At 49.5% G+C, this 25,639-nt stretch overlaps 1 protein-coding gene across 5 annotated transcripts in view; it reads right to left on the bottom strand.

The window, feature by feature from the left end:
• Nucleotides 1-25,639, bottom strand: part of FGF12 (fibroblast growth factor 12) — a 297,604-nt gene that overhangs the window by 84,623 nt on the left and 187,342 nt on the right. For all 5 annotated transcript variants that reach the window (XM_039489602.1, XM_039489603.1, XM_039489600.1 and 2 more), the window contains exons 2-3: nt 8,548-8,658; nt 2,658-2,761 (exon numbers count right to left, since the gene is read on the bottom strand). In XM_039489602.1, coding sequence (XP_039345536.1) covers nt 2,658-2,761; nt 8,548-8,658 — 215 coding nt within the window. The remainder of the gene's footprint in view (nt 1-2,657; nt 2,762-8,547; nt 8,659-25,639) is intronic.

The following is a 25,639-nucleotide window of genomic DNA, read 5'->3' as shown; positions in this document are numbered from 1 at the left end:
CGCAATGCCCTGGAGACCCAGCCGTGGGTCAGGGCCTATTGCACTCAGCGGTGTGCAGACAGATCCAAATCAGGAGGTTCCTGATCGCAAAGTGTTTGCAATTAAGTAAAGCGTTGATATTGTTAACCACACCAACAGTAATAATAAATAATAATACCAGCACCAAGCTCTTACGTAGCTCTTTTCATCCATGGATCTCACAGTGCTTTACAAGGAAGGTCAGTATCATGGTAAATTGAACTGAGTTATTTAAAGGGACACAACTGATTAGACTTCATTTACACTTAAACGTACGGAGCTGTGAAAGAAAGGGATGTTTCTGGCATAACCAGAGAGCTGACTGATCTAGCCTCTCTTCGTCCTGACAGCTACCCAGTTTGAAAACTAACACACGATCCCCAAATACCCAGCCACACTAGCATGAGGACTTGTCATTTCCTATCAGTGAGCTCCACCAGGCTATGGCAGAGCGCCATAGGGAAGACATGGGAGGTAGACTGGGTACTGGACAGCTCACTTTGAGAAAGATGGGAAAGCTGGAGAGAATCCAGGAGAGCAACAAAAGTGATACAAGCTTGAGAAAACCTGACCTATGAGGAAAGGTTGAAGGAACGGGGCAAGTTTAGGCTGTACCGATGCAGCTGTGCCACTGTAAGATTGCTCACGTAGCCACTCCATGCTGGCGGGAGAACTCTCCTGTCGACATAATTAAACCACCTCAATGAGCAGCGGTAGCTACATCGGCAGGAGACGCTCTCCCGTCAACACAGCGCTGTGCACACGAGCACTTATGCCGGCACAACTTATATCACTCGGGGGTGGGGTGGGGGTTTCCCCACCCCTGAGCGACAAAAGTTTTGCCAACATAAGTGGTCGTGTAGAAATTGCCTCAGTCTTGAGAAGAGAAGGCTCAGGAGGAACCTGATAACAGTCTGCAAATAGAAAAGGGACGTCATAAAGAGGACGGTGATCGACGGTTCTCCGCGTCTACCGAGGGTAGGACAAGGAGGAATTGGCTTAGTCTGCAGCAAGTTTTCAAGAACAGATTAGACAGAAGATCTCTCTGGGACGGGTCTAGGTACACGTAAACATGCCTCCTCAGTGGTGGGGTGCAGGGAACGGACTAGGTGACCTCTCGAGTTCCCTTCCAGCCCTGCACTTCTGTGATATTATCACCTCCCATGGTAAGAAGTGGAAATAACAGTTCTTTGAGTGGTTTAAAACTGGAGCGCTTCGTCCTGTTGAGATCATATTATAAGGAACAACCCTGAACAGAGTGAGGGGGTGACTAGGCTGTTTACACTCTGGACTGCTCGGACTGTGATTACAGCATGCGAAGAGGCTAAGCCAGGGTCTGAGCTCTGATCCCACAGTGCTTACACAGGCATCCACAAAGTGATTTTATCTTGCAAACAGAACGCCACAGAGGAAACTACAGAAATTGATTGGCAGCTACCAGAAGGAGGAAAATATGCGTAAGAGCCACAGACCCACCAGGCACCTTGTACTCACTGGGAAAGCTAACGTATTCAGCGGTACCATATTTTCTTCTTCAAGTCGTGAGACACAGGTTCGCATTCAGTCCTATAGTCCGGCTCGGACAAGAATTCATAATATTCCAGGGTGGTGGGAAAAGACAACCCCAGAGCGGTTTCAACCCATGAGAGAGCCAACCGTGCTATCCTTCGGTCGTGAGGTAACTAGAGTCAGCTCTGCATCAGCAAGTGATTTAAGTGCCACCTTTGGTCCTAGAGGTTATGGCGATAGCCACATTACAGATCAATTAGCCAGATACCGAAAACCGAACTGTGCTATTTCCTATTCAGTGGTCATATCCCCAGTCCAACCCACACCCCCACCCCAGCCACACACACATTTTTAAGTCAGAGTAACAGCAGAATTACAGTACTCTGGATCCACACTAGAGTTAGTGAGGTCAGAGTCTGGCCCATAGACTCTACAAATATCCGAATGGAAGGGATGGAAAATGCATCAACAACAATTTCCTTATTGCATAGCACTAGTGTGAAGTTATTTCAAGTGTAAAATATTTCTAGCAAAGAGCTGCCTTATTTAGTAAATCATTGTGAATCAACGATTTACTTCAAATGAGAATCTGATGAATAACCTCATGCTTTTTAAAGCCATCTAAGAAAGTTACTGGGGAATTAGTCAGTAAAATATGTCTCGTAGATCTTTTATACAGTGTTAAAAAGACCACTCATATACAGACACATTCTGCTCAGTTACACTGGGGTAAATCCAGAATAACTCCACTGAAATCAACACAATTACTGTGGTGTGGAGAACAGGACCTATTATGATCAGGTTCAGTGGTGTATATCAGGGGTATCTTCTGTGAAGGCAGTGGGTGGTTGCACTGATGTAAAACCTGACCAGATCCAGCAGATTCGGTAACCTAACACAGCAAGACCTGAGTTAAGCGACCGTCCAAAGGAGCAGACATGTGACTTCAACTAAAGGTTGAAAAATACTGTCCTGAAACTACATGGAGCTACTCTGAGGTCGTTGCTAAAGACAGGGAAGAGTCTATTTGACAGTGGGCTCCTACTGTGCCAGGCTGTCCGAAGTGTTCCCAACACAGCAATGCGCTCAGAAACCAGCTCTGAAATCGCCAACCTGGGCAAGGTACTTACTGAGCTGTAGAGATATCCCTCGCCATTCATGGCGACGTAGAGACCTGCCTTCACCCCCTGGATCGCCACCACACGGAGCCCCACGGGAATTAGATTGAAGAGAGCTGCAGTTGGAAGAAGAACAGGGGAAAGTCACTGTTACTGAAGGTCATCTTTCCATACGGCCCATGTCCCCTGTTCTCACTGCCCTCCATCGCCCCACCCCTTTCTACAAGTTACAAACATCTCCAGGGATCTGCAGTTACAGGGAAGGGTCGGTAACTCGCTTTGAAGGGTGACTTTAGGGAGGGTTGTAAAAGTTCCAGTTCTCAGTGTATCCCAGAAACCTGCAGCCCATCATCCATCTGATCACTGCTAGCCAAGGAATAAAGACTCTCAGGAGGAGCCATCCTGGACTCCAGTGTCTCCATGACTTGAGTCCTCTGTGCCAGGCAGCACGAAAGGACAAGACCCTTCAGTGCCCCATTTTACTGCCATCCTATTGCTTTAAGCATCGCAGCCACTTCCTCCCCAATACGTTACAAAAGGTAACTACTGCTGGATGCCACACAGCCACCCGGACTCAGAGAGGCGACCTCTCTCTCACACACGATGGCATTTTTGCTACTATTTGTAACGTAACAGGATCGGAACGGCTGCTGGCATTATTATATTAAATGTCAATGCATGAATTGTTTCTACTATTGCAACCAGTAATACGGGCAGAATGGAGATACCCCAGCTGAGATCAGGGCCTCACTGTGCTGTAGCTGGGGTCTGTAGGTGCTACTCTATGCACAGTACGAGACAGTCTCCGCCCCAGAAAGCTTACAGTCTAGCTAGACAAGACAGAGGCTGGGACAGGACATGGAGCCACAGAGAGATGAAGTGATTTGCTCAAGGTCTTACAGGAGGTCAGTGGAAGAGCTAACAACAGAATCCAGAATGACTGCCATGTGCCCTATCCATTGGACCACACTGCCTCTCCCATTAACCAGCAACATTTCAGAAACATCTAGCCGTGGCCCAGTTTAGCTTTTCCAGAACCACAGAGATACTGCCCAGTGTCTCATGACCTTCTCCTGCCAGGAAGGAGTCCAAGTCAGGGATCATCCCTCTCCAAGAGCATAGTACTCCTCCCATCTGTTGGCCTGGCAGAGTCAGAAAATATCAGCTCTCACAATCAATTTCTAGGCAAGTTTTTATTGCCATAGCTTTGGTGCTACAGCGATGCTCCAAAGCCTTGTTTAATTAACAACTCTATTTATAAGCAATCCCCCACCCCTTCCCTTTTTTAAAAAACTGAAAAAAATGGAGCATATCACTACAGATAATGAAGGCAAACAGCCGCCATTATTCACTGCCTACAGTTAATTCATCTTACACAGAAAACTTGCCTCACAGACCATTCGTTTGGCAGTTTGGGTGACACCACCCAAGATCAATGAGGCAGAGGATCCCCAAGGAAACATCCCCCCCCCACGCAGGGGCCAGCTCCCCCCGCACAGGGTAAATCATAGACTATTCCGTGTAAGGCATCATCGCGTGCATTAGGTGAGCAAATCCTGGGTCCGGGAGGTGGCAGAGCTGTGTTCTGGAAGGAACTTCTACAAGAGCACCGGATGCCTGGCAGGCATCAAGACGGTTTTTGTGACTAAAATGTGTTTATATTCAGGGTAAGAAGCTAGAGCTTTACCTTGGTATCAGTCCAGAACAAAGATTTGAAACTGAAAGCCCTAGCATGGCCAGACAGACTGAAGCAGTCCTACTGAAGTCATTGGGCCCGATTCTCCTTTCGGATGGAGGAAGCCAGGTGTAACTGTATGGAAGCCAGCGAGCCAGTTACCCCATTGGCATCCATGGAGCTATGCTGATTTACCCCACTTGAGGATCAAGCCCAAATAATTTAGACGAGTAGAAGAGTGAACTGAGACAAGAATGAGGCTCATTGTGTGACCCAGATTCTCAGCTGGTATGAACTGGAGTAGATCAATCAAAGGAGCCATGCTGATTTACACCAGCTGGGGATTTGGCCTTGTGAGTGCAGGACAAAGCATTTACGTGGAATACACTATGTAGGGGATCTAATTCTGTTACAGCAGAATTGTGCTGGCATATCAAGGGGTAAAACAGCTCTGGCACAGAACTGGGGTCATGGAGTCATGAACCAGACCCAAGAGCGATATTGATCGGTCTAGGAAAAGATTACGCTGACCAAAAGTGGGGAAAAAAATCAACACAGCACAAATGGCGACAAGTGACCCTAACAATCCTACTGACCAAATTCAGGGTAGTAACATGATGATATTCATAAGACAGATATAGGCCCAAGTTCTCCTCTTATATCTCGGGTAACCCCATTGGCTTAAATGGAGATACACTGGTGTAAATCAAGAGTAAGTGAGAAAAAAATCTATCCCACGACTTTTAACTTGATAGCGTCACTTTAACTCCATGGCCTCAGCAGCAGATGTACGAAGGGCTGTTTTGCTGGATGCCAGTTCAAATGCCATTTCATCTTGGCTTCTAACTGTATTCAATAAAAAAAACAAAAAAAACCACCCAGCCTCCTGAGTTTCCCCAAGAACAGACACACAAAGTGGGCACCAGATAGGTAAATTAATTTTAAAATAGCTTAAATATTAGCAGTTCCTCTTATTTAAATAACTGGATTTTCATTACAAGTTTTAATTACATTGGATGTGTAGAAGGGACGTGTCTCGTTTCATTTTAAATGTTTACCTTGCCAGAGTAAACCCACATGGTGTATTCTGTGTAAAATTAGCTCCCTTTCCTAAGGCTAATCAGTCTGCCCCAACAGAATGCAAAGCAGTGACATATGGAACATCGTGTTCCTTTACGTGTTTAAATTACAGACTCCATGCAGAGTCCATCTAGATTGTCCCCCTGCATCCTGCCAGGTGAGAGTGAATCAGACCCCACCCTTAGGATATGGTTGTGCGTTTTGTCTCCTACAGTGTGAATTTCAACCCTGAGCAGAAGAGACATGGGGTCCCAAGCACCATGCGAGTCCCATTACATGACCCAGATTTTCTGACGCGCCCACAAGTTTTGGGTGTCCAGCTTGATTGTCAAGGGTGCTGAATACCCATGGCTCCTGCTGGATTTCAAATGGAGCGGCGAGTGCTCAGCACCGCAGAGAATCAAGCCCACCTTGTCTCAAACTGGGCCCCCAAAATTAGCAGTCGTTGCTGACTATCTGGGCCTAAACTCTGCTCCGGCCCTCTGCACTGGGGTGAGTACCAGTCTGGACCACGACAGGACAGCTCTCCAATATTTACCTAGATTCATCTGAGTTTCAGATTTAGCCCATTATTTTCTTGTCCCATCCTCACTGACGGATGCGAACAATTAATTCCTGTCTTCTCTGCCAGCCCTGGGCATGTGTGTTGACGGATACGCCTTCTGAGCCTTCTTTTGCCCTGACTGAAGATACCAAATCCACTTAACCTCTCCCATAAGTCATAGGGCCCAATCCTGCAACCTTTACTCACTGGAGTAGTCCTTGTTCACATGAGCAGACCCACTGATGTCCTCCCATGAGTCTGGCCTGTTTGCAAGTACGGGCTGCAGGACCAGCCTCTTCACTTATCAATCCTATTGTGTGGCAATGGCTGCAAAATTCTAACGACCTGGTGCACCTCTTTCATCCTCTGATGTAAGCCAGGGTAGCTTCCCTGAAATCAAAGGCACTACACAGTGGTAAAACCCCAGTGAGAGAGCAGAATCGGGCCCTATCCCTTCCAGCGAACTACTGCTGTGTGTCTGCTGAATATAGCCTTCGGACTGGGGGGCGAAGGGGGTTATTTTCAATAGGGGCTGTTTTCCAAACCTTCTATTATTTCAGCTGCTGTCCTCTGGAAGCATCACTTCATGACCTGGTTCCCGAAGCAGAAGGTAGGACTCTAGCTGTGCTCGAACCGTTGCTGAACGGAGGAGAATAAGTGCCCTACCCGTGCTAAACGTGCTCCCTCTGCCATGGTGACCCTGCCTACCAGTCGCCGTTTTGGGCACACCGTGACATCACTGACAGCTATTCAAATTGTACTCTAGTCTGAGGGCTCCCCGCCGCCCCCAGCAGGCTTCCTGTGGAACTACTGCTTAGCCAGCATTGGCGCCAACATGCCCCATTGACAGCTCAAACCCTGCAGTCCTTACTCAGGAAGGACCTCCAGTGGGTTGGCTAGGAGTTCTGTCTGAGGCAGGATGACAGGACTGATCCCTGGATTATCCCTCCGTAAGAGTACATCTACACAGCTGCTGGACGCATGCTTCCCAGCGCGGGGAGACAGACGCCTGCTAGCGCTTCTCAGGCTAACACGCTAAAAGTAGCAGCATAAGTGGGGCTAGCACGCGTGGCAGCTTGCGCTGGCCACCCAAGTACAAACTGCCCGGGCCCCCGGGGATGTATGTGGGTGGCTAGCCCAAACCGTGGCCCGGGCACCCTCAGCTAGCCTGCTATTTGCAGTGCACTTGCAAAGCACAGCTAGTACATGTGTCTACCTGCCCTGGAAAGCACCCTCCCAGCTGTAATGTGGATGGACCCTTAGTGGGGGACTTTATCTTTGTCAAGTCCCCTCAAAGATCAGCTTCTGCTCCACCTGTTAATGACTGAGAACTCCCGTCCCTTTGGGAACAGGCCAGACGTGAACGCGGCTGCAGATTTCAGACTCCCAGCACAGGGACAAGATTCAGTCCTGCCCAAGCTGATGCAGCTAGTGAGAGCAAAGGTACTGCCACCTGTTGTCCTCTCAGAAGGACTCCTGGGTCCCACAGGGAGGGCAGAGCTGATGCCATAGATGGCACTTTGCATCTCCCCTGGGGCCTAATCCTTCAGCGTGGTCTCAACGGGCGCTGAAGGCACTCAGCACTTCCCAGGACAAAAATGTTTCATGCCATATCTTGCAGAGGGCAATGGGCCACTGGGGAGTGCTGACGTTCAATGTGCTCTCCCATGAATGACAGCGAGCGGCTTGCTGACTGCCGCATGAAAAAAAAAATCAACATCAAACTTTGCTCCAGACCCTGCCATCCATAGAAGGATCTGGGTAACTTCTGTCAGCCTCTAAGTGTGGGGTGCTCAGAGGACTCTTTCCCTGGAGACAGGCTGTCCCATCACTGCCTACTGCAGAGTCTCTTAGGAAGCAGCTCATAATGGCACAGTCAGAGATGGGGTACTGGAATGGATAGATTCTTGGTTTGATCCAGTCCGGCAATTCCCGTGTTCAGGGGCGGCTCCAGGCACCAGCCCGCCAAGCGCGTGCCTGGGGCGGCAAGCCACGGAGGGGGCTCTGCCGGTCGCCGCGAGGGCGGCAGGCAGGTTGCCTTTGGCGGCACGCCTGCGGAGGGTCCACTGGTCCCGCGGCTTCGGCGAACCTCTCGCAGGCTGCCGCCAAATCCGTGGGACCGGGGACCTCCCGCAGGCAAGCCGCCGAAGGCAGCCTGCCTACCGTGCTTGGGGCAGCAAAATACCTAGAGCCGCCCCTGCCTGTGTTCCTAAGTCTAGTTATGTTTTAGATGTTTTCCCTGAAGATCACTTTCCTTTATCCCTGAAGGAAACAATCCCTACGTCCTTCTCCCACACGCATGGCATCTGTGCAAATATCACTCCTCTCTCTTCTGGCAAGAAGTCAAACCACGCGTTTTTATTCTTCTCCCCACCCCAGATGGTTGTTGGAGCGTTAGAGAGAGAGGGGAGGAAAAAAAAAAAACAATGTGTGAAAACAATAAAGGAGAGATTTAAAGGGGAAGCGTCGATGGAAATAAACTGCTGAGAACAGCTGGCTTCTTCCTAATTTGATCTTTTCAAAACGGAAGGCTTACAAGTGAGACCCACTAGGTGATGCATTTCATTTATCATCTGGTTGCAAAGAAGGCTAATTTTCCTTACTGTAGTCGCTGTTTTCGTCCTTGGTCCCATCAATCGTACCATCTGGGTGCATCTGCAGGAAGTATTCCTGCTGGCTGAATAACCTTGTCACAATTCCTTTCAGCTGGGGTTCTGCAAAGATAATAATAAGTATTAGATACACAAAATATACCAGGAGTGGCAAGAGATATCAGTTGCTCAGCTACTGTAAACTCCTAGGTAAATAACCCAGTATTCTGGTAGGTAAGTTCCTGTGGTTCCTTGCATGCTGGATTGTAAAGCAGGCATATAAAATGGAGCTCAGGTGAAGGTACATAGAAAATACACTGTTAGTACAGCACCGGGTTAAGAACTGAAGAAAATTTATTTAGAAGAGCTGCCTTATTGCAAGTCATGTACATCCTCCTAAGCAAGAGTCAATGAAACCTTCAGACCATTCCCTCATGGATAAACCACAGGGGTTCCCAAACTGTGGGCCGGGACCCCGTTTTCATGGGGTCGCCAGGGCTGGCGTTAGACTTGCTGGGGCCCTGGCCCAAAGCTGAAGCCCGAGCCCCACCACCCAGGGCCGAAGCCAAATCCCAAGGGCTTCAGCCCTGGGCAGCAGGGCTCAGCTTACATGCCCCCTGAAGCCCTGGGGCGGTGGGGCTTTGGGTCCCCCAACCTGGGGCAGCATGCTTGGGCTGGGGGCTTCACTCCTGGGGTCAGGTAGGCATTTTTGTTGTCAGAAGGCGGTCGCGGTGCAATGACGTTTGAGAACCGCTGACATCCCACCTCTTTACCAGAAAAGCTGGTTTAGAAATAATGTAGGGAGTTATTAAAATGATATTAATACTCTGATTATAAATTAATATGAATAAAAGCAAGTTACTAGTGACTTAAGAGGAAAGTATCCTGTGCAGTATATCAGTAGTGGGGGCAAAAGACATATCTGGCTTTAAGACTAAGCTTGATAAATTTATGGAGGGGATGGTCTGATGGGATAGCCTAATTTTGGCAATTAATTTGGCAATTGATCTTTGATTATCAGCAGGTAAGTATGCCCAGTGGTCTGTGATGGGATGTTAGATGGGTTGGGATCTGAGTTACTACAGAGAATTCTTTCCTGGGTGCTGGCTGGTGAGTCTTGCCCACATGCTCAGGGTTTAGCTGATCACCATATTTGGGGTCGGGAAGGAATTTCCTCCAGGGCAGATTGGCAGAGGCCCTGGAGGTTTTTCGCCTTCCTCTGCAGCATGGGGCACGGGTCACTTGCTGGAGGATTCTCTGCACCTTGAGGTCTTTAAACCACGATTTGAGGACTTCAATAACTCAGACATAGGTTAGGGGTTTGTTACAGGAGTGAGTGGGTGAGATTCTGTGGCCTGCACTGTGCAGGAGGTCAGACTAGATGATCATAATGGTCCCTTCTGACCTTAAAGTCTATGAGTCTATGATGTAATCAGTTTCATGGCTTTGATGCACCGAGTGAGATTGTTTAAAAAGCCATTCTATAACTCCGCTCAGGCTGTGTCAGTGTTTCCATTAGGAGCCCTTGTTTCCAACAGTTTACCACTGGGCTGTACAAATCTCCTCTGAGAATGACATGAAGAGCCCAGGGACACTGCACTCCTTTTGCAGACAGAGTGCCCGTGCACATCTCCGGGAGCTCTGAATGCAGGACAGCAGGAGCAGAGCGTTAGTGTGAAAGGGCTCAGCTTAAAAGCACTTTGCCAATTTAAGACGAGAACAGCATCATTTTATAGTTTGTGGCAGGAATGCAATTTTAGAACTGGTGAACGTGATCTTCTACAGCACTGTGCTTAACAAAGTGACTTTGGAGTGTTAATTCTAGGCAGGGTTCCTTGGTATAATGCTGATGCTCCTCTGAAGTAGAGGTAGGAAGAAGATGATCATTAAATAATTATACCATTGTGTTTAGAGTGTTTGCCAGAATGATGTCCCTAGACCATCAGTTACCCAGTACCTCACGCTGCAAATGGAGACACCATTGTATTGTCACTGCAGTAAAATCAGAGATAAGTGCCCCTGATTCCTAGTCTCATTACAAATCTAACACCCCTTCTGTCAAGCCTAGCTCCAGGTTCAACATTTAGGAGCTTTCTGGCCAATCCCGGCCTAGTTTGGAGTCATCTTAGGCTGATTTATGGTTTTGAGTGGTAATGAGATGGGTCTTGCCATTTTCGCATGTTTCCCCATCAGTTGAGTTTTAGCTGGAGTTTTTGGGTCCAGCCCACTCCCCAAATTCACAGAAAACTGAAAAGAACTAAGCTGCCAACAAAAGCTGCCGAGTTTCTCACAGCCCTAATAAAATCTGATAACCATGGCGTGGTTCCTGTCACTTCATATTCTGCTTGGGCTGCCTTTCCCCGCAGGGGCGTCTGTGCTTTCTGGTTTCCTCTCACATACGATGGCGGAGAAGAACCTCCACTTACACAAGGCATGTTCTGTACGTGAGGGGAAATCCTGCCCGGCACATTGTTTGGGTTGGCATTTCTCAGGGAAGCAGTGGGATTTTGATCAGCCTGGTTAGGTCTCAGGTAGGCACCTGGACCTTTGAGCGCTTACACCTGAACTAAATCCTAAAGCCTTGAACGCTCAGACCTGCACACAACCAGCATAAGCCCGGTATTCTCCTAGGGAGATTCTCCCCACAACCCAGAATAGATTAGAGGTGGGGGTAGGGACACATTAGCCTGTGATGAGAGCAGAGGGTGATCCCTGAGTCCCATCCAGAGTCTCTCCCCTTCTGTTTGAAAGCTCGGGATTTCTTTGCTCATCATTACTCACACCTGCCTACCGCTGATTTAACAGTCCTGGGCACAGAAAGCTTCTGCCTGACTACAGAACAGGTGTAGCTCTGGCTAGTGCAGGCTCCCCCCCATGGCCTGGCCAAGGCACCACAACCATGATCTGGGGGAAGCAGCCCCGGCGGTGGAAGGCAGGCAGGCTGAACGGACCTATCTACTGAGGACGCCAGCAGAGGAGGCAGGGAGAGTTAAGTAGACTGAGCCAGGATATGACCACCCACTTCTTTGGCACAGGCCATCAAACAGTAACTGCACCCGTTACTAGCATCCCAGGAATGGGTTGGAGCTGCAGGCCCAGAGGCAGCCCCTGCTTGTGTGAACTTGAATTTGGCCATATATTTTGGTGTCATTTCCTCGTGCAGCAACAAAGATTGAACAGGTAATTGTACTGCAGCTTGCTCGAGTGCTGCTGTCCCTTACGCTGCAGTCATTTTCAGGGAAGGCTGTTAGTTTGTGGGGACTATCTCAAAGGCAGCACATCGTCCAGTTAAGGTGGGGGGAAATGGCTGAATAAATCAGCGCAAGAGGCAGCTCATGCGTCAGACAATAAACACCGTGAGCCCGTTTGGGAGTTTAGCAAGAGGGAAGGATACCAGACGAGCCTTCAACTCTGGCCAGGCTGGTGCTGTGACTGAAAACTGCACAATCAAACATAGGCTTAATATTGTAATTCTCTTATTTGTCCAAAACCCCTTCAACAATATCGCCCCAAGCTCCAAGCACTAAAAGAAACATACGTACAAAGAACAGAATCCAAGCACACACCAGGCCCACCTCCTAAAAGGCTCCCCTAATAGGTTCCTCTCTGCAGCTCATGCTTTCTAGGGCCTGAACTGAAACTGACTTTCCACTCTCAGGTCTCTTATTTTATACCCTGGAGCGGGGGTCCCAGCTTCCCCCGCTCTTAAAAGGGACAGCGCCTTATAACACACTTCAGCACAAAATCTTTTCCTATCACTGAGTGGCACAACTCTGCACACCCTCCTGTTTTGCTTCCAGATCAGCTTTCCTGCTCTGTGGAAATGGAATGGGATTTATGCGGACAAAACATGCTCACCGGTGACTTGGCCTGCGGCTCTCACGCTCTAGTGCGGCAAAGCAAATGCATTTAAAAGGACAAGCTTTACCTCCCCTTATATCACTGGAATAGATTGGAGAAACTCTCTGAAACTAACAACCGGATTCAGATCGGAGTGCAACAGGGAAGAAAGCCCATAAAGACAAGACCATGGATAGGGCAGCAGAGACTTAGCAATGTTCTCATTAAAAGGCAGGGACGGCTATGTGGAGCGACTGTTTGAAATACTTTGAAATGGCAAATGCTGAAGTGATAACCCTTAATGAGCAAGGGAGGTGCTCTAATACAGAGAGTAAACACAAGGCCCGGGGCCCAGCTGCCTCCAGACACACCGTGATTACGTAGCGGTATTACAGTAGCACCCACTAAGGGTGGAGGCCCATTGTGCTAGGGGTCGTACACACACACACACACACACACACACACACAAAGAGAGTCCCACTCTGAAAAGCTCACACTCAAACTAGTCAAGAGACACCAAGGGCAGGAGGAAAAACAGGATCACAGAGAGGGGAAGGGACTTTCCCAAGATCTCCCAACAAGTCAGGAACAGAACCCAGGTCTCCTCATTCCCAGCCCAGCCCCCTACCCACTAGACCACACTAGAGCTCTGGGGTCTCCCATTCGATAAGAGATTTCACCTACCCCACCATGGAGAACCCTGCAGTCTGTCAATGCTGCGGGTCTCGTTTAACCCCACCCCTCACCCACTGCCTCGTGGCGCTCACCAGCTTGTCTGCTGGTTCTCAGAGCCCCGTGATCAGCTGAGTGCCCTGCACAGCTGTCAGTTTCCTACCAGTGCATTAGTCTATATTGTGGGTTCCCTGCCCTCCTGTGTGTATGGGAATCCCAGAGAAGGCAATGGGATTTCTGTGCAGCGAGCGAAGGGAGACTCTGGCCCGTATGCTATCAGTGCTGTAGGGCTGCTACGCTTTAGGACACCAAAACTAAGGGCTGTATTTTGGCTGCTCTTCTACAGACGCACACAGCTCAGCACCCTCCCCTCCCCTCCCCCCCCCCACACCCCTTGCACTCCTCTCCAGCTGCTGGCCAGAATCCTTCACTTCATGTGCCCACGAGGACCCAAAACAGAAAGAGACAAAGCAGGCTGTTCTCTAAAAGCAGAGGTGCAAGAGCGCAGCAGTGCTGGCGGAGAACCCCAAAGGATCGTCTGTGGTGTCCCCTTTGCCCCCCACCATGGCCATAGCTAACAACGCCTTGGTCTGTCTAACCCATCCACCAGTGACCAGCGACACCGGGGCAAACACTTCCTCTTATGGAAAATGCCACTGGATCTCTGATTTGTACATATTGGATTTCCCTATTAATCGAGGCTGAATACAGAATCTACCCGAACGGTGGGAACTGTCCGAACTAGAAAACATAAGGAAGATAACTGTGTTTAATACAAAGAGAAGGACACTCAACCAGGCCACTGTATAACAACACCCAGCTGACGACAGCAAATCGCAGCCCACAGCCATCAGTACAAGACAAGCTCATACACAAGAGAATAACTCCAGGGACAAGGAACATCCCTCCATTGCCAATGCCCCCAAACCAGCTCAGCCCAGTCCTCCCAGCACACCAGATGCCCCTTGATATGAGCCCTTAAGGTTAACTAATCTGAGCGCTGCGGGCCCATGCTGGGGAACTGAGCTCACGCTGAGCGTCCATCACAGAGGACACGGTGCCAGGAACCCCACTCCCTGCCAGCTCAGACAGCTTCTCTCCTCACAACTCCATGCTACTGCCTTGGGGGAAAGAGGTGAACCAGGCGCCAGTGGTCCAATATCCAAGCAGAGGTGATAGGACCCTGGTTATAGGAGGCGCCCAGCCCCCCCGCTACAGTAAATTGCATGGAAGTCAGTTTCTAGCTCAGGAAGATGCAGGGTTAAGTCACCTTTTCTGGGATTTGAACCACTGGTCCCAAAGAGTCTTGGTGATTCGTATGTGATGCTGACATCACTAAGTAACCCCTCTGGCTGGTGTAGAACTGCTGCTAAATTCTGCCCCGAAGGTGTCTGCATTTCAGTGGTGGGTGAAGCGATCTCTGTCCTGAGCATTTATGCTCATAGCACACACACGCTGAGAAGTAGACAGAACATATAAATACTTCTGCTGGGAGGCTGCAGCATAACACTACTTACTCCTTAGAATTCAGAGCAACAAGACCCCAAAACAGAAAAGAGACAAAGCAGGCTGCTCTCTAAAAGCAGAGGCTCAACTCACCCTACCTTACTTTAAGCTGGCTTCCCCCGCCCAGCTCCTCCCCCACCCACATACACACTCTTAAAGTGATACCTTGCAATTCCAACAGTGTCCTCAATACACCACCTGGATAGTGTACTCTGTAAGTGTTGCGTCTTGGACTATGAAACTGTTAAGCCTTTGTTTTCTGTGCACTAAAAACTTTAAATACCTAAGGACTCTGCTGCCTCCATGGACAGCCAGCCATTGTGTACAGCAAAGTGCAGAGTGTTAGACAGGAGGGAGACACTCTGTGTGCTCTCACAGGAGACTGAGTTCTGGTCTAGAAAAATAGCAAAGAATCAAAAGCAAAAGTGCTCTGGCTGAAAGTCTGTGTCTGAACCCAGCGGAGGGGAAAATGTAGCAACATTATCAGAGATGCCAAATGCAGGATTTCAAACTGGCCTTTCCTCAAACCTGCTGCTCAGCAAAGAACATTCATCCAGCAAAGGGGAGCATTTCCACCGCTTATCGGCACTGGGAGGACGCTGAATATCCTTTGTGTCCATGGAACAGTTTTGCCGAGGATGTGACGGCAAACACTCCAAGACCTGTACTACATCTTGGGAGCACAACTCACCAAAATATTTTTTAAACAATTGTTTGCGGCAATTAAACATTTTAGCCTGGAACTTACACATTCCATTATTCTCATTTTCCTCCATTCAGGCTGCAGCTGTCAGAAGGGTCAGTTGATTTATGACTCACCCAGGCAGCTCCCAGCTCCTTAACACACCAAAACTACCATTCAAGTCAGAGCATAAACGGCTTCTAATTTACTTAAATTAACTGCAACTTTAAAGTGCCATCACAGAAATCATTTTTACCCTCCCCTCCCCTAAAAAGTGACGATTCCAGAACACTTGTTAAAACTAAACAACAGCCACACACCTGGAAAAAGCTAGTGTCAAACCACAGCGTTAGTGAGCGTTTATATTAGCATATCAAGAAAATCCGTCAGTGCAACCAATGCAGATTGCTATGGTGACAGGCGTCAGCACCGAACCCTGGGAGAGACGGGAAACAGAGAGAAGATAATTGTTCTCTCCCACTCCAGGAACTGCTGGGTTCAGCAGTGAGTCGAGATTAACGGTGCGGTAAGTGGTTGGTTTCAATCAATATATCAGCATCACTGGAGCCACAGCACAACTTACCGGCAAGCTTTACTGAACCACAAAAACTGGGGACTTCTACAGAGGAACCAGGAGCTGCGCTAGTGCGGGGGTCCCGGGCCCTGCACCTTGTGCAGCCGTTCGCACCCGTGCGAGGTGCTGCCAACTCAAAAGGGGAGCGGTCAGCACCTGCTCTGCACTGGTGTGAGCGACCGCACAATATGCAGAGAATCAGGTTGGAGCTTCCTTGACACCAGGCAGAGACGTTGCACCTCACAACACATTCACTGTGAGGTCGAGCTATCAAATCCTTCTCCCTGCAAATAGGGGCTGATGCTGCAAGGCGCTGAGTGCTCTCAACCCCTGCAGAGTCAGGGAGGGTGGAGAACCCTCCCGGTGGGAGTGAGGAGAGAAAAACAAAACTGTCCTGAGTAGAAGCAATCCTTGAGAAAGGGGCCCCCTACCTGGAAGGACACTGCAGCAGCGGGCCTGTGGTGACTTGACCTGTCAGTCTACAGCGTGTACCGGGAGGGTGAGGGGAACACGTGTCCAGGCACATCTGCAGCACACATGCCCCCTGCATTGCAGGTACCAGCTCTTGAGAGTGGCCTCCAGCAATTCTAACACTGGTGCTGCAACAGCTTTCGCAAGCACACGCCTCCCACGCACATCCGGCCCCTGCAAAGAGTGGCAGCGTGGACGTGGTGTAAGTTCGCAGGTGCACAGCTGGCAGGCGGGTGGGAGAGCAAGGGGGCACCTGGCCCTGTCTAATCAGGTGGGCAGAGAAAACGAGGATGCCTGTGATGATGGTGTATGGACACAAGCAGGCATTCCCTAATAATGCAGTGGTCTTAAACTGAACCATAAACCTGCCTCCGAAGTCATCCCATGCCCCCTGGATATGCGATAGCTCTGCAGTTTATCACCAGTGTGTGTGGGAAGGACAGAGAGCTGTAAGTGAGCAAAACAGAGTGTAACGTTAGACATCAGACTGCTGAACTCAGCCGCCGTGAAACTCTCCTTTCTCTGTCCAATTAAAGGCCCAGCTCACGGCAGCTCCCAGCAATGGCAGCGACAAAGAGTCCTGTGGCACCTTATAGAGTAACAGACGTATTGGAGCATGAGCTTTCGTGGGGAAATCCCCACTGCGTCAGATGCAAGGCCATGCAGTTAGTCTGTAAGGTGCCACAGGACTCTGTCGCTTTTTACAGATCCACACTAACACGGCTCCCCTGCTGATACTTAGCAATGGCAGGGCTACTGTCAGCCTCCAATTACAGAGCATTTATTCCAAGAAGAAAATGACTCCACTATAATAGGGCTCCACCGTACACATGCATTTACCCACTTTGGCTGCAAATCTCAACCCAACCCTACTACAGACGGGTGCCTCCATAGTAATTAAACAAAACAACAGCCTGAGTTCGCAGGACCAGCCTCTGCTTTAGTGAGCAATGGGACACGCTTCAGAAAGCCGCCGCGCGCTTTCCCTGACACAGGCGGGCCGTGGGCTCGGTGCACCGAAAGGACGTCTCCTGGCAATCTCATTCCATTACTGGCAGGGAGTCACGCAAGCACACGGGTACCTTACAGGGCAAAGAACATCCCAGGGAACTTTTATATTCCATGCTGATGCCTATTAAGAAAAATATTAACACTCCTTGGCCCACAGAGCAGCGGTCTTCCTCCACTGCCATACAGGGGACAGGACACACGAGACTTTGTGCTATGCTGCCTGTCTCCTACAGCGTTAATTCCCTTCAGGGCAGGTCTATCCCCAGCAGGGGCAGAGGCTCCCCAGGAAGTGGGGAGGTTGTGCTGTGCTGGAGGTTTGCCCCACAGCCCACGTGCAGCCCCTGTGCAACGAGGAGCTCAGCTCTGCGGGGATAGCTGTGTGGCGGCACGCATGGGACAGGAAGGGGTGCTGCTGGGACGCGCTGAAGGATGGGTGGGGCCAGAGAATCCATGGCTTTGTGAATCCTCTGGAATACATCAGCCATTGGGGAGCAGCCGCTCTGCAGACAAGGGAGAGGGCTCCTCTCCCCAACCTCCACCCTATAACTGGGCCCAAGTCTCACCCACTTTGCACATAAGGTGCAAGGCAGGGGAGAAGCAGGCCCAATGGCTCAGGCCAGTTCCTAGAGGACAGATGTCCATGTAATCAAGCCAGCCTGCTTACCAACCGTGATACATTGGTGGGTCACTACTCTATGTCAGCAGTGGTTGTCAGGCCTGACACACTCACTACACCTCACACACACTGTTGTCCTGATCTGTATCTAAACGGTGTCGCGTACGCTATCATTGGCAAGCTCACAGCTCATTAGTACGGGGTGCGTACAAAGGGGTATGGATATCGGCTGGAATTACGTCCTTTAAAAGTGTTTGGCAAGCAATGCGTAAGCCCAGTGTGTCTTAGACAAATGAACGTGTATTTGTTTGTCTGACTAGCCGGGTCGCCAGGCAGCGGCAATGAAGGTACATTTACATAAAAGCCATCAACCTAGCGAGTAAGTGAGATAGCCTCTTGCAGGGGTCTGAACCACAAATGATCAGCAACTGACTCAACTGATTGTATACAATGTGACTATTATAAAAGTGCATCAGGTAAGATCTTTTTTGAAAGCTAATGACACACTGTAGATTACTACCGTTGTATAATGTAAGAATTTACACTGTAGGAGAAATTATGGCTACTCACTGATATTATGCTTTAAAGTCAGTGACCAACCAAAGAGAGAAATGGGTTTCCGCCCACACTGGAGAGAAGGCAGCTATCTACCCTCTCCAGTGAAATTAAGCAAGGTCTGACCAAACACAATGGAAGCCCCATTTGCATATGGGGGATGGGAAGTCCACAGGCAGGGAAGAACAGCGTGAGGCTCTCCTGAGCCTGGTGACGATTCGGAGAGAGAAGCAGCCATCTTGGCATCCATCACTGGACGCACCCAAGGGGACAGAGCTTTTGCGAACTGAGGAAGATGGGTCTTTCAGCTAGGGGGGTTGAAGTTCCTGGGGACTGATCATTAACATGCTCTTGGAATGTATGTACGGGGTGCAGACAGAGTTATGGATATGTGCTGGAATTATGTCCTTAAAAAGTGCAAGGTCCTAACGGAGAGAAAGTCAGCCATGGCTGGAAAGGAAAAGATTGGTAAGAAATCTACCCAGCACCAAGGTGATACCTGGTTGAGTTATGTCTTAGCCACTAGGAAGGGCACTTTACTTCTATTTGCTGGTAGCCATTGTGCCTTTACCCCTGGTACTTGCACTCACTTAAAACCTGTCACTTTTTGATGAAATAATCTCGGTTTATTACAAATCAACCCAGTGCTGTGTTTGCCCTGGAGCGATTGTTAGTGCCGGTTAAAGCAACATGCTGCTGGGCTTTTGTCTCTTTAAAGGAGCAATGGACCTTTTTACTCCTCTGAGGGCAGGACAGTTCAGGCAGAAAATCTGGGGGAAGTTCAGACCTGGGGGTGTGTTGGGGTCACTTGGCCGGTGGTAACCGAGGCTGGTGGAGACCAGAGTGTGGTTGCGATCTAACAAGCAAGCTGCTGGGGTCAGAACTGCTGAACCAGGGCTGCTGAACACAGACACGCAGTGCAGGCTTGGACGCTGGCTGGGAGCATCCACACAGGGAGCAGCAACAGCAGAGCATTTTAAAGGTTACAGGACAAGCGGTGACACCGCCCCTGACTGGTCTGGGCTGCACCCAAAACATGACACTGCCATCAACTCCCTCCATCCCCCCGGGCAGGCTCAGCACCGAGGCTGAGGAATGCATGAGCATTCAGACTGAGCACCCCGTCCTCCGCAAGGCAGATCAAGGGGAAAGCCCTGGGGCAGTGGGAGGGAGTTTACGCTGCCTTTTGGCACCGTAAGAGGCAGACCGAGGGCCTAACTCTGCGGTCAGTTACCTCGGCGTGACAGGGCTGATTTCAGTTTGGCCACCCTCTGAATACGGCTCAAGTCTCTGGCACGTTTCGTCAGCACTAAAACTTTTCACTGCACTGTAAAGTGCAGGCTGCTCCACCCACACGAGTGTGCATCATCCCCGGGGCAGAAACCAGGCCCGATACTCCCTGACAGCAGCCAGGACCCATGCATGAGCCAGCAGGGCCGGGTCAGCTTAGAATGACCCTCTTCACGGCAAAGAGAGTCAAAATCAGACCTGACTTCTGGGAGAGGTGAATGAAAGAGGCAGGAGAAATTCCAGCAGAAGCTCCTCAGGCTATCAGAACAGTAACCTCCTGGCAGAGGCAATGCCTTGGCTTCTGACATGAGTAGGTGGCACACACCCCATAAATGTGGGGAACAGGTGGCTGCGTGCTCTACAAACACTCTTTCTTTCCAGGGTTACTCTGCACCTATTCCTGACCCACTGAGCAATGCGGCCGAATCTCAGCCCATACACCAAGATGGAAACAAACGACGGCATAGGTCTTAGGGATGGGGCCACCCCCCAGACCGCACTTCCTGCAGGTAGGAGTGGGACCCCACGAACTGAACAAGAACAAAGCTGCTTTCGGGGGCTGCTCACCAGGCCACGTTCGTCCCAACTGCAACTTCAGCGGGTTTACACTCTCCGTCTCGGGACTTCTCCGGCCCTCCCCACCACAGCACCGAGACCCCATCCCACGGAGTGTAAAGCAAGGACGAATCGAGAGTGGCAAAATCAATCAATCTATTCATCTTACAGCAGCGCCTAGAGAGGCCCTGCACTGGGATCTGGACCCTGCCGTGTCAGGTGCTGTACACGTCTAGCAAGAAGGCAGGCCCTGCGCCAAAGAGCTCACCCCAGGGCCAGACCAAGCCGTGGGCTCAGACCAGGCTAAGGGACGGCCCGTAGCTGTGCTAGCCTAGCAAGAGAGCCGGGAAGGAATTATGACTCAGACAGTCAGGATTCCTTCGCCCGACCCCTCTTGCTCTAGTGGTGAAATTTCAGGATGCGGCTTCCTTTGCGCCTGGCTGGTTGAGGGAGGAGCTAGGGCTCTGTCCTCTCCCCACCCCCACCCCCACCTGCAGCCACTGACCCCACACACGTCACGAGGGAACGGCTTTGCTGCCCTAACGCAGCCTGGGTACACCCGTGTCTTGAAGAGCTGGGTGGCAGGTTGACTCCTCCCGGGAGATCAGTGACTTCACAACCCTTCTGAGCTCCATGTTGGGAGGGATTCAAGCCATGCCTCCCCCACCTGGACCCCTCACCTCTCACTTCCACTGTTGGCCGCCTCGAGGATGCCAGAGCGCACACGGCAATGACAGATAATCCAAGCCACTCCCCACCTTGCCATGCTGGGAGTTGTGCTGCTCCCAGACTCGAAGTCTCTCCACTTCCCTCAGCAGTTCTGCAAGCCTGCAATACTGCAGAAGCCACCGGTACGCACGCAAACAAATAAAACCCAACTCCCCTGAACTGGCCACATCAGCCGTCTGCTGCGGGGAAATGAAATCATTAAAACACAAAACAGCTGGAGAATAACATGAGAGAAACAAGCTGGGGAGGCACTATCTTGTAAACGTCTACCTTCCACCAACAGAACCCACCTTGCCCACCTTGGCTCTCGAATATCCAGGGACCAACATGGCTACAACAACACGAAAAATAATACAAAAGAGAACCGGGCGGAGCCCGTCAGAAAACATGGAAGGCCTCCAGTAATTCATGAGGTAAGTGACAAACGATGCACTCGGAACCACAACCATCATTCACATCTCCCCATGATTCCTTGCCACCCTTAGGAACCTAAGGAATATAGGAACCTAAATGTACTGGAAGGAAATAGAGGGCAAAACTTAGGTTCCACATTTCTTTTGTAAGCTCTAAACTAAATAAAATGGTAACATGTCTTCTCCCAATAGCATTTTTCCATCTGTGTTTCTCAAAACACTTGGATGAAGATGAGGAAGAAGTGTTATCCCTAGTTTACTAATGGGGAGACTGAGGCACCGAAGGGTTACAGCCTATCTTTTAAATCATGCTTTTGTCTCTGGGTTGAACCACCTAGCTTGAAATACGGGGGGGCTGATTTTCAGAAGCTGCTGAGCAGCCACAACTCCTACTGATGCAGCAAACTGGGAACAGAGCCCTGACTATTTGTTAATCTGCCCCCAGGGCCGCACTGCCTCCCACTAGAGAGCGGGGAAGATACAGCGCACAGACTGGGGATCTGCGATAAGGATGATGGAATCAGTCCAGCCTGTGCTAAAAACCGTCTGAATTGAGAACAAAACCTGTACCTAGGAACAGAACTCGGACACTAAACCTGATAAAATCTGAGATCCGGGAAACTCTTACCCTAGGGTTGGGCAAATCATTCTTTCCTATCATTGAAACCCATTTCCCCTCCTAAGAATAACACAAATTATTGTATTTGATAAATACAATTTACTCTGAAGAAATAACCACAACACTTTAAAAGCATTTATTTGCACAGATCACTGTATTTTTAAGACGACGGAAGTGGAGAGGGTGGGCTCAGGGATTAAGGAAATGAAGTAAAACGAAAGCAGAGAGTTACCTATATTTAAAAGAACAAAACCAAAATAAAAGAGCAATCAGTGCACTGGTGTGTATAGCACCATGACTTGCTAGCCCTGCTACCCATCGCCACAGAGAATCCTCTTAAGTATCTGACGTCTCTCATCAGACGATGGGTGTGAATGTCAAAAAATCGAGAATTGTTTTCATCACAGCGTTTCTGAAATAGGGTCTCCTAACTCAGTGGCTCTCAACCTTTCCAGACGACTGTACCCCTTTCAGGAGTCTGATTCGTCTGTACCCCCAAATTTCACCTCACTTAAAAATGGCTTGCTTACAAAATCAGACCTAAAAATACACACGTGTCACAGCACACTGTTACTGACAAGTGGCTTGCTTTCTCATGTTGATCATATAATTATAAAATAAATGAGTTGGAATATAAATATTGTACTTACATTTCAGTGTGTAGTATACAGAGCAGTACAAACAAGTCACTGTATGAAATTTTAGTTTGTAATGACTTCGCTAGTGCTTTTTATGGAGTCTGTTGTAAAACTAGGCAAATATCTAGATGAGTTGATGTAGCCCCTGGAAGAGCTCTGTGCACCCCCAGGGGTACATGTACGTCTGGCTGAGAACCACTGGCCTCACTGACTAAGGCCCTGATCCTGCAGTATAAGGAGCAGCCTGTGCCGATTCAGCTGCAGGATTGGGTCTCTTAGACTTTAAGACCAGAAGGGATCATGATCGTCTAGCCTGACCTCCTGCCCATTGCAGGCCATGGAACCTCACCCACCCACTCCTGTAATAGACCCCTAACCTCTGGCTGAGGCACTGAAGCCCTCAAGTCATGGTTTAAAGACTTCAAGTTACAAAGAATCCACCTTTACACTAGTTTAAACCTGCAAGTGACTCGTCCCCATGCTGCAGAGGAAGGTGACCCCCCACCCCAGGGTCTCTGTCAATCTAACTTGGGGGAATATTCCCTCCTGACCCTAAATCTGGCGATCGGTTAGACCCTGAGCACATGGGCAAAACCCAGCAGGCAGACACCTGGGAAAGAATTCTCAGCAGGAACTCGGAGCCCGCCCCAGCTTAGCTAGTGTTCCATAACTCACACACCCCTACCCACGACTCTCCCTCTCCAACAGCTCTGCCAGTGCCAGGAGCGCTGTGTGCACCAGTGGGCAGGGCTTGTTCCACGAGCAATCCTTTGACGACAGGGAGATCTGTCGCCTTTGGCTAATTTCAACCTGTTTTTACAATTTTCTGGGCAAAAAAAAAACGGAGTGTCGGTCTGCAGCTTGGTTTTGGTCTCACTAATCCCATATTACTTGACCTTTTGCAAAGAGCTGCACTCTGGGAGGTGACGAGAATGTATTTTGATGGCAGCCCCAATGCTGTGGAAGGGAACTGCTGAGCAAAGAAGCTATTTGTGCTTCGGGCAGGGAGGGCCTTGCAAAGTATGTTAGTCTAGATAAACAGAACTAACATGAGCAGGTTCTATTAACCCCAGGACCTGACTTTTCCCCGCTTGCATTTCAAACTGAGGAACTTACATATTTCACGCCTGACTCTGTTGGAAGGCAACAGCTTTTTCTAGTTACCATGACCACCATTTGCACCCTCTAAGTTTCAGCTTTCCGCTGGGAAATGGAGGAGTGTTAGCATGCGCTGATATCGCATCTTTCTGTATATTTCACCAGCCACTCACAGGCAGTCACCGCTAGGGTAAAACACAGCAGCTGTTTAACAGAGCACAGCAGTGCTACCAGCCACCAAGGACAGGAAGTGGAGAATGAGACACATCCCATGACACTTGAAAACTGTTATCTTGTCCCCTCTCAGTCTTCTCTTTTCCTGACTAAACAAACCCAATTTTTCAATCTTCCCTCACAGGTCATGTTTTCTAGACCTGGAATCATTTTTGTTGCTCTTCTCTGGACTTTCTCCAATTTGTCCACACCCTTCCTGAAATGTGGCATCCAGAACTGGACACAATACTCCAGTTGAGGCCTAATCAGCACAGAATAGAGTGGAAGAATTACTTCTAGTGTCTTGCTTACAACACTCCTGCTAATACAGCCCAGAATGATGTTTGCCTTTTTTATAACAGTGTTACACTGTTGACTCATATTTAGCTTGTGATCCACTATGACCCCCAGATTCTTTTCCGCAGTGCTCTTTTCTAGGCAGTCATTTCTTTAACAGCCGAAGGTTCCCTGCCTGAATGACAACAAGGAACACGTTAAGAAGTAAAAGCAGCATTTGGTTTGTCTTTGCAAGGCGAAGGCGACTGGCGAGAGTACCGTGAGCTAAGCCTTTGGAGCTGGAAGCTCATGAACGGTGAGGCCAAAGAGAGTAGGGAGGACGCTGAAAATAGTCTGATATGGCCATGCAGTTTCAGGATATAATGGGTGCTGTGGGTCCCATCCAGCAGTCTGCACTCGGGCAGCATTCCCATTGACTTCCATGGATGTGCTGCCTGACGCCTCTTCCTTTTCCCACCAGTGTGAGAGGCCCCCAGAACACCCGATACAGCTCACTTGTTCTGCTGCACTAGAGGCAGGCCACAGAGAGTCCGCAGGAGGAGACGTGGCAAATGTTTATATACTGCAGAGCCCAGTGCCATCGCAGGTCTCTGTGAAGGACCCGGGGTGAGGTCATGGCCACTGGCTGCATGTGCCCTCTGGCCCAGGACTCTCTCTCAGGGTAGGACTGAAGTAGAAAAAAGATAAAGAGGGGAAGTGAGTAATGGGGTGCCCTACCTCGCATGTGAAGGGGATGCTAATTGATGCAACTGCTTGTCAACGTCGTAGAGATCACAGAAAAGCTGCTTTGTCTAGTCCTCTGCGTTAAGCTTTGGGTTTCTCTTCTTCTTCAGCATGTTCTCTCGAACTCATGCTGCAAAAACACCCTCTACAGTCGTTTCCCTTAAATTATCTTTCCAGCTTAGTGCCCCACCCCAGAAACAAAATCAGAAGGTTTAAGCTTTCCTAGGTGCACCTTGCATTGTTTTATACGATATATTTGTTCTCTTTGCAGGTGTCCTCTCTGTGAGACCAAACACAGAGAAGGGGCTTTGCATGCTGGAGGAAACTGCCAGGGGTTGGAATGGGGAGGAGGACCCCTTAGGGAAATGTTGTAGGACATCTGTACAATTGCTGCTGATGGGTTGTATTAACTCCAGACACCAGGAATAAGCTTGTGTCTCCACGTTTGCAGCTCAGCATAGCCCTCTCTGTTCTCACACCCTAAGAGCCTGTGTGCGCGCACACACAATATAGACCATAAAGGCTGCACGGAGAGTTGTCATTGCCCACTGAAAAGCCAGACCAAACAAGTGCCGATTTTACAAGTTAAGGCCTATTTTACT

The sequence above is a fragment of the Mauremys reevesii genome, linkage group 9 (assembly GCF_016161935.1).
Source record: "Mauremys reevesii isolate NIE-2019 linkage group 9, ASM1616193v1, whole genome shotgun sequence".
In the NCBI taxonomy this organism is placed as follows: domain Eukaryota; kingdom Metazoa; phylum Chordata; order Testudines; family Geoemydidae; genus Mauremys; species Mauremys reevesii.
This window is presented reverse-complemented; position numbering and strand designations above follow the sequence as displayed.